Source organism: Triplophysa rosa, linkage group LG14 (genome assembly GCF_024868665.1).
Source record: "Triplophysa rosa linkage group LG14, Trosa_1v2, whole genome shotgun sequence".
NCBI lineage: Eukaryota > Metazoa > Chordata > Actinopteri > Cypriniformes > Nemacheilidae > Triplophysa > Triplophysa rosa.
This window is the reverse complement of record NC_079903.1, coordinates 22,952,691-22,961,791: the sequence shown is the minus strand read 5'-3', so window position 1 is coordinate 22,961,791 and position 9,101 is coordinate 22,952,691. Positions and strand designations below refer to the sequence as shown.

The 9,101-nt window shown below is 41.9% G+C and overlaps 1 protein-coding gene across 1 annotated transcript; it reads right to left on the bottom strand.

Annotated features, from left to right (window-relative positions):
- Positions 1–16: 16 nt before the first annotated feature.
- Positions 17–8,472, bottom strand: psmd2 (proteasome 26S subunit ubiquitin receptor, non-ATPase 2). The gene is made up of 21 exons (XM_057351068.1): positions 8,221–8,472; positions 7,393–7,449; positions 6,450–6,614; positions 6,217–6,338; positions 5,801–6,025; positions 5,561–5,719; positions 4,154–4,298; positions 4,014–4,074; positions 3,790–3,936; positions 3,567–3,673; positions 3,361–3,488; positions 3,187–3,274; positions 2,945–3,107; positions 2,370–2,471; positions 2,119–2,264; positions 1,934–2,017; positions 1,523–1,691; positions 1,315–1,409; positions 791–917; positions 568–686; positions 17–483 (listed from the first exon to the last, which is right to left on the bottom strand). Exons 1-21 carry the CDS (start codon positions 8,455–8,457, stop codon positions 301–303), a joined length of 2,829 nt encoding a protein of 942 aa, XP_057207051.1. The 5' UTR covers positions 8,458–8,472; the 3' UTR covers positions 17–300.
- Positions 8,473–9,101: the final 629 nt, after the last annotated feature.

Genomic DNA, 9,101 nt, shown 5'->3' with positions numbered 1-9,101 from the left:
AACAACTAAATTGACCACAATTATTTTATTTTCGTATCTCAAACTTTCCACAGAACAAGTAAGAAAAACAACTCAAAAAAGGAGAAAACTGTTTAGCAGGATGAAACAAAGTCACGCTCATGTCATGCTCTAATTACAAAATGACAAAACAGAGAGAGAAACATCAGGAACTATGTGCTGCTGTCGTAAAGGAAACCGTCTTGTCACCCGAGAGACAGACGGGTCCAGAGCGTGAGGCGTCGCAAAATATTTTACAGGTGTGTCAGAGGTCCCCGTTGCCGTGTGCGTCCGTCTGAGCGTCTAGGCGTCATAGTTGGGGTTTTTGCGCAGTATGACGAAGCCCTCAAGAATAGCCGTGACGGGGATGTACTCCTCTGTGGCCAGTTCTGCGCGCTCGCCATGAGCAAGCAACACTGGTGTGGTGTGAGTCTGAAAACCTGTGATGGCCTTGGGTTTACCCGCCTGACCCACCACATCAACAGCCTACAGAGAGAGAGAATTATTACTTCTTGATTCTTGATAAAGAAGAATTGCAGTTTGGTCACATCACAAGTGAATATAACATACCTGGCCGACACGGACAGACACCGGCAGAGGTCGGAGCTCTTCGTCAAACGTGACCAACATACGCGGCTGCATCGCCGCCACCAGCCCGTACAGAACATAATGAGACTTGCCCAGGATTACTGCAGAGAGAGACAGAGCGAATTTTAACATTCGCAGTAAACATACAAATGTACAGAGCAGACATTGCTTTCATGAGGATCGTCAGAGCAAATGAAGCTCGTACTGTTTTTCACATCGAGGAATGACACCAGAACGGTGAGGAGTCCAGCGACAGCCACCTGACTCATGAGCTGTCGATCGCTGTGGTACGGACACAGCGTTAATGTGCCTTTACCCAAATGAGTGAGACCCTGAGAAACACACAAACACTGTTAAACAACAGCCAGTAATGATGAACGACAGAGAATCCACAACATGTTTCACCCAAAAATCTCTAGCAAGTAAATAGGAAATCAGATTTTGCTTAGAGAAAATACATCAACATCATTATTGAACATTCTAAACCTTTATAACGTTCTTTCTTCTGCGGAACACAAAAAGAAGATATTTTAAAGAATGTTGATCATCACACAACACTGAAATCCATTGACTCCCATTGCATGGTTTACAAAACCACTGCAACATTTCTCAAAATATCTTCTTTTGTGCTCCACTGAAGAAAGACTCATGCACAGGTTTGAGGATGAACAAATGATGACAGAATTTGTATTTTGGCTCTAAGCACATTCAGTCATTTTTGTGGCTCACCTGTGCGAGTCGGACCATGAAGAGGTTGTTGGGGTCTTTGGCGTGATACTGCGCCAACTGTCTGAGCATAGCAGCCAAACGTGCGTTATTCGTGCCTGTGGAAGAAATCCAAACATTCTGATTGGCTGAAGCACTACGTGAGGTCATCAGTGCTGTACCTCATTTTTAAAATATAAATTGTTCACAGGCAGATAAACTGTTGACTGACCGCTGCCGACCATTCCCATGGCAAAGATGGAGTTGTGGGACACTTCTGGGTCGGCGTCGTGTGAGAACTTGCTGAGGGTGTCTAAAATGTTCAGTCTCGGGTTTGACACAGAGATCAGGGCGAGTGCTAATGGCACAGCTCTCCTTAATGCCGGCTCTCCATAACGCAACTGCACGCCAGATAAGAGAGAAAATGAAAAATATTATGGATGTAACGGTGGAGCTGGAAGTCTTAATGCTAATCACAACATCAGCACAATGTTCATGATTTGGCTCCATTTTAAATCGCTAACAGGAGGAAGTCTGTTTTATAAATGTGAGATATATCATCTAGTCGCGTGCGGCATGTTTAAAAGATGTTTCAGGGTTTCCACATGTGAGAGCAGCTGGTGTGATATTGACAGTGACTCACCAGATGACCAAATGTTCGCAGGGCCATTTCTGAACCGATCTCCTCACCCATAGCGATGAGCGCGATACCCAACACCGCCACACCCTGCAGGGGGCAGCAGAGAGAAGAGTGAGTGTGATGTTTGACAAACTCACAAAATGAAATGCTGCTGAGACACACACAGAAAGTGAGAGACACACACACACCTGGTGGGAGCCCATATCTGATGCGGCCTCTTTCTTATCTTTGTCTTTTTTGTCTTTCTTGTCTTTGTCTTCATCCTTGTCTTTATTGTCATAGTGCTCGCTGCAGATGTGCAACAGCTGTTGAACCTTCAGAACGTTACCAGAACCTGAGACACAATGAGAAACACATAAGACATGAACACTGACACCCCAAATGACTGGTGTTTAATAGGGTCTGCTACCTGCAGCCTATGCAGGAGTTCTTCACTCACCTGCATATGCGCAGATGTCCACCAATGTGTTGGCAAAACTGCGGTAGGGTTCAGGTACCACCTGCAGAGCAGCGAGAGTCGTCTCAATCGCCTCACCTTTACCTGCGCAAACACAATGGATCCAAACATTTGTCATCAGAAGCTTAAGGACACACTGGGTTCACAATAAAATAGTATTACATATTCTGAACTAAATGTAAAAAATGGAACAATTTCATATATATATAGCTAAATATAGCTGCAAGCAGCAATTAAGGGGTCAAGCCGAACCACGCCCATAAGGAAAAATTAATCAAACTTAGCAAAAGAAAACACATTGGCAGCTCATCCGATAGGATTATCGTAAAACCAGTGTAAAAATGACCATAGCTCTATTATTCGGCTGTAATGCTTTGTTTCGCAATAGATCATGCCCCGTTAAACGCCCGTTTGTCATCTAATCAGGACCCAGACAGCTATCGTTTCAAGGATTCTGATGGGCTCTGTGATGTTCAGTAAAGGAAGTGACAGTAAGCCCACTGGAGAGGGACAATCAAGTGTGTCTACTGAATTCAAAGTGATGTGTTTGGTCTCACCGAGGTGATTGAGTCCGAGACCGAGAGGCAGCCAGCGGGCGTAAGTGTCCTTCAGTTCCTGCTCACTCTTCTCCATGATGGTCTGAAGGATGGTGGAAGTGACATCACCATTACAGGAGCCCACGGCGATCATTCCGCACGCCAGCGCAGTCACTCCAGCCACCTGTTCACACACACACAGACGAGTCAAACACAGAACTGCAGCGTTTCATCAATGAGGAACCTGATGGACACTCACTTACCTCCATGCTAGATTTTGAGTCTCCCATGACAGGAAGCAGAAGTGAGAGAACGTCCTCTCTGTTAGAACCAGCGTATGCCAGGCCGAGCCTACACACACACAAACACAGTGACAGGCGTCACACTCACAGTCACATACTCATGCTGCCTGAATGAATCCATGTTTTGTAAATTACCCAAAAATGGCTCCGATCCTCATGATGTTGCTGTTGTGCAGGACGTAATCGGACAACAGAGCCAGCGCCGGGTCACACTCGTTACGAACACCGGAATTCACGATACCACACGCCAACAGCGCCCCCGACTGGAGAGAGACGTACACAAATACCAGTCAGAACACAAACACCAGAAACTCTGTGTGTGTGTACTAGAGTGTGTGTACCTTGATGTAGTCTTCAGACGAATAAAGATATTTATCGATTTGTGTTAAACCTCCATCCACATCCCACAGCAGAATCATTCCCAGAGACGCCGCAGCACTGAGCATGCCTGCAACACACAGTTAAAAAGTTTCAGAGCAGTTATTCCATTTTGTTTTCTGTAGAATTACGGATTAATTATTCACAGTAAAATCAGTGACATGGGAGCCGAGAAGCGGTTCTCACCGTGGTCCTTGTTCTTGTACAGCCACTTGTTTCCATCTTCCGTGAGCAGTTTATCTTGACCGAACGCTGCGTTGACGAAGCCGTTGACAAACGAAGAGGCCAGATTCATGCGAGCGGAGTCCACCTGTGATCCACTGCCTCCAAACCCTGAGAGAAACAGAGAGCAAGTCAAACACCTGACAAACAGCAGCATGATCCAGAGGAGATGTGAAGAAAGTCCTCACTGTTGTTCTCCAGGTGGGTTTTGTAGATGTCGTCTGGAACTTTAGGCTCCATGATATCCAACTGTGGAGGGGAAAAAAAAAGATCAACAAATGGGCAAAAACGAATATAACAATATCCCTCTGCAGATTTTTCTGCATACCTCTCTAGCAAGTGCCAGGAAGTTGCTGTTAAGCTGCACGTTGGACATGATCTCCGTCAGATCTTCATAATCGTCCACGTCTTCATTGAGCTCTAAGAACATGCCGTGTCGACCCAACATAAAAGCCATTTGTTTCTGAATGACACTACACACACACACACACACACACACACACACACACACACACACACACACACACACACACACACACACACACACACACACACACGTTAAACTTCAGAATCAGGCATTTACGACTCTTATGGCCAGTTTCACAGACATGGCTTAGTTTAAGACAGGACTAAGCCTTAGTTGAATTAAGATATTTATGTGGCTTTTATAAAAATGCCTTACTGGTGTACATCTTGGGACAAAACAATGGCACTGGTTTATTTTAAGATATTTCTGGGCATGTTGTATTGAGTTAAGACCAGTCAAACATTCAGTCTTAAGCCTTGTCTGTGAAACCGGGCCTTAAAGTCTTCAAGTGTAAATGATTATCATATAGGAAGAAGGGATGAAGAATGATGTCTTTATAGAAATTAACAGTTCAGTTTTCAAAGACGCCCATAACAGTGTACAAACAGCTTTTGGGCCATTCCACCGAACGGGTGGCATTTCTGTCCCCAGGACTTTATATGTATAAATATGCATGAAAAGTTCTTCAAAAATACATTTTATTAACCAAAGTGTCCTACATACGATTTAACTGCAAATTTAAGCTGTAACATTTGAAAGATTGAAAAAACAAAAATACCTTAAACGCTGAAAAAAAGCGTTTATTGCCTGTCCCCAGTCTCTAACACTACACTTCACTATGTAACAATGTTATTGATATCGTGTTATCACAATAGCAGTGCTGTTACCCTAACCCATTCCCCCCTCTGAAAAACTGGGGAGTTTCAATAAATCTGTTGCATCATTTGGATCTTTTGAAGGCCATGGGAAGAGCAAAGGTAAGTTCTCTCATTTTCGTTTTTACATATTTGATGATATTGTAGTGACACCTGGGAGCGTCATTTTGAAAATGCTGTCCTGTCACATAAATTATTTCGTAGATGTCGTTTGTTTAGTGTAAAAATGCACATATTGGGTAAATCACTAGAAGAGTTTATTTGTGCTATTAGCATGTACAGCATGAGGCTATATATCATGTTTTTGCTAATTTTGTGTTAAAAACCTAAGTCCTGTTTCTTATATAATGAGTAATGCATCCATCATCCACTTATAAACCTTGTAAAACATAAAATTAAGTACTTGAGATGGACCAATACTCATTTTGAATAGTTAGTATGTGTGTGTTATATTCTGTTTTGAAAAAAAAGGAGGTTTAATTTTGAGTTACAACAAGCAAAAGGCACCCATTTGGTGGAATGGGCCATTTAGTGATGTTTGTGTGCATCATACATGTCCTTGCAGGAAGTGAAGATGTTCTCCACCAGCTCCACGTCATTAAGCATCAGCGCCAGTCTGAGGGCTTCTGGGTAACGGTTGAACTTACGGAAGATGCTGAGAGCACATTTCAACAGAGCCGAGTTCTCTGGCTCGGGGACGTAACTCACACAACTGGAGAGTCAGAGAGATCAGAGCAGTGAGGAAACTCAAAGATGCGAGTTGAGAGGGATTGTGGGTAAGCGTGACACTCACCTGGTCAGGTAAAGGCAGACTTTAGCGTATGCGTTTTCATCGATGTACAATTCCAGCATGTCGAGTCGTTCGATCTCCATGAGGAGGTCACAGGCCTCGTGCTCTGCATTATGGGCCATGTTATACGGAACGATCTCTTTCACGAGCTTCAACAGAACTTCCTGTTGGGCTTTATCGCCTTCCTCAATCTCCTGCCATTCCTTAGCGACCTCTCCTGCCAGATGCCTAGAACCACAAATGATGAAAGAAATGTAATTTTTGGATGAACTGTCCATTTGAAGGATTAGCTTAAAAAAGCGTATCAAGTAAATGAGACGTCTGATTTTAGATAATCACATTACATTCCTTAAGTTTTTATTATTTGGTCTTTGGTTACATTTTTGGGTACATTTCTCTATGATATCGTGCAGCTGTACCTGACATATTCATGACCCCATGAGGCGAGCTCCTCCTGCGAGCCCAGCAGACGGTATTTGAGACACTCTCTCTCAGTGCTCATGGTCATGGCGAGCACAGACACCACATCAGCACAGAAATGCTGTCAAGCAGAGACAGCTGTTAGACACACTGCATACATTATTCTCATAAAATCTATTAATAACAAAACTTTATCTGTGTGAAGTTCATACAGTGAAGATCACAAACACACCTGGTTCTCCCCTGCGGTCATGTTCTGGTAGACCTCTTTGAGTTTGCCATAATGGGGTCGCAGGAATTTCAGGGGTTTAGGCACGGAGGTCATGGAGGTCGTAGATGAGCGGATCTGACGACGCAGTTCTTCCAGAGCAGGGCGGTACAGAGATGTGTCCTTCTCCTGAGAAACAGAGACAGAGAAAATGCATGTCATCTGATTTCTCACCAGTATATGGACTGAATTTACAATAAAAGAGAGGAACTGGCTTTAAATAAAGTCTTAATAAAATGACATTCATATTCTGTAACGTAACGTGTTCTGTTGTGAAACAGTTCTGCCAGATCAAAAACAAACTTAAAGGGATACTTCACCCAAAAATTAAAATTCTGTCCTCATTTACTCACCTTGGAGTTGTTTCAAATGTGATTAAATGTCTTTGTTCTGATGAACACAGAGAAAGATATTTGGAAGAATGCTTATAACCAAACAGATCTCAACCCCCATTGACTCCCATAGTAGGAAAAATTACTTTATCTTTTTTTTTGTTCTGTTGAAGACAAAAGACGACATTTTGAAGAATGTAGGACAGCAAACAGTTCTGAGGCACTTTTGACTACCATTGTATTTTTCCTACTATGGGAGTCAATGGGTGTTGAGATCTGTTTGGTTATAAGCATTCTTCCAAATATCTTTCTCTGTGTTCATCAGAACAAAGAAATTCATACACATTTGGAGCAACTCGAAGGTGAGTAAATGATGACAGAATTTTAATTTTTGGGTGAAGTATCCCTTAAATGGTCAAAATACATTTTGTTGAAAAAGTTTTTCAACTAATATCACTGATGTCAGACATTTTAAAGAAAGTTAACAATGGCAAATTCAGATGTCTTGTTGTTTTGAAACAGCTGTAAAACAAACGTTTGTAAACGAAACATCAGCAGTAATGAACTAAACTTACACCAAGTCTCTCCACCAGCAACTCCAACTCATCCTGTAGCTGTTTGTCCTCCTCTGACTGTCAACAAAACACATCATATGAATGAATTTACCCACTGAACATCCTTCAACACTGATCACACACACACACACACACACACACACACACACACACACACACACATACTTGCATATGTGGTTTACGAGGACTCTCCATAGACGTAATGATTTTTATACCGAACAAACTGTATATTCTATTACCTAACTCTAACCCCTAACCCTAACCCTAATATCACATAAAACCTTTGTCTTTTTTTCTTTTAAAAAAATTATCATTTAGTATGTTTTTTAGGCATTTTAGTTTACGAGGACACAGGAAGTGTCCCCGTAAACCATGTTTACGTTGTTATAGACATGTTATTACACAGTTTTGTGTCCTCGTAAACCATGTATACAAGCACACACACACACACACACAATTCGTACATCCACATTTACACATTCACACAAACTCTCTAAACACACACATTCATATAGACTCGTAATACAGTCCACACATATGATTAATTTAATAAAATCCTGTTTAAAACGTCTATATGTAAAAGTAAAACTGTCATTTACATTGCTGTAGTAACATACCTGCTTTTATTTTAATCGTCTGAGATATGATGTTTTAAAATATTTTGTACTGAACGCTTATCATAATAGCAATAATGATTGAATCGTAAATAAGTGAAGAGTTATGGTGAATGAATGTTGTGTATGAATGTGTGCGAGGATCTGGCCTGCAGTGACTCAGGCGGATTCAGCAACTGTATGTAACGCGTTTATTTCTCTTTCTCTCTCTCACCAGCTCCTGTTCTTCTTTCTTATCTTTCTCTTTTCCCGCAGGTTGTTTGTCCTTCTCTTCTGTTAATTCGGCCTGTTTTTTCTCTTTCTTGGCGGTTTCCTCCATGGTTAAATGCGGCTGTTTCTCCTGACAAAACCCGACACTTCTGATGCGGTTTCTTCTTCTGCGGGCGAAGTGAACGAGAAAGAGAGATTGAGACGCTCTACTGCCACCTGCAGACTGCACTGAGATCTGCATCTAGTGATGTTGTTGAAGTCAACAAATAATGTGTAGCCTAGTGATAGAAATTAAAGCTTCAGATTTTTGCATCTAATAAACTTTGCTAATTTTGATAAAGATGAGGATTGTAAGACTTGCTTAACTCATTTAATTAAACTAATATCCAAAGTTTCTCTTGCTTATAAGGGTCGTTGATGATTTTCAACATGAGTGAAAGATCAAATCTGAGGGACAAGTTTGAGTGTAAGGGAACGTCAAACCCAACACTACAGAGCTTTACATCACAGTGGGAGAAAGAAAAGAAAGTGGAGAGATTGATGCGAGACAACTGGGTGAGACGAAAACGCTGCGTAGAGGCGGGGCTTAAAAGCGCTTTATTCTCATTGGCTGGTGATATTTTGATCGACAGCTCCCTTACCTCAGTTAAAGAAGCGGTTTTTCGAGCACGAGCTGGATGCTGTTTGTCTGCATAGTTGTATAGATTCAGATTGTATGTTGTAGCGTAAATAATATTTTTTTATTTGGTTATATTAGTAAGTAATGAATATCTATGGTTTGTGTGGTTAACGTTACATGTTTTTTTATATTTTTTCAAGATCTTGTAGGAGTGTTTCTTCCTCAGCCTCCTCCCGCTTCCTCAGCTGCTCTCGAATCACCCCTGA

What these genes read in the sequence shown, in the direction of transcription:
- psmd2 (XM_057351068.1), bottom strand. Translation starts at nt 8,457, where the DNA reads ATGCAGATCTCAGTGCAGTCTGCAGGTGGCAGTAGAGCGTCTCAATCT. An exon ending in TGCTGGTGGAGAGACTTGGT is followed by an intron (nt 6,615 to 7,392) that starts GTAAGTTTAGTT and finishes TCTGTTTCTCAG; the next exon opens with GAGAAGGACACATCTCTGTA. An exon ending in TCTCGGACTCAATCACCTCG is followed by an intron (nt 2,472 to 2,944) that starts GTGAGACCAAAC and finishes GTGTTTGCGCAG; the next exon opens with GTAAAGGTGAGGCGATTGAG.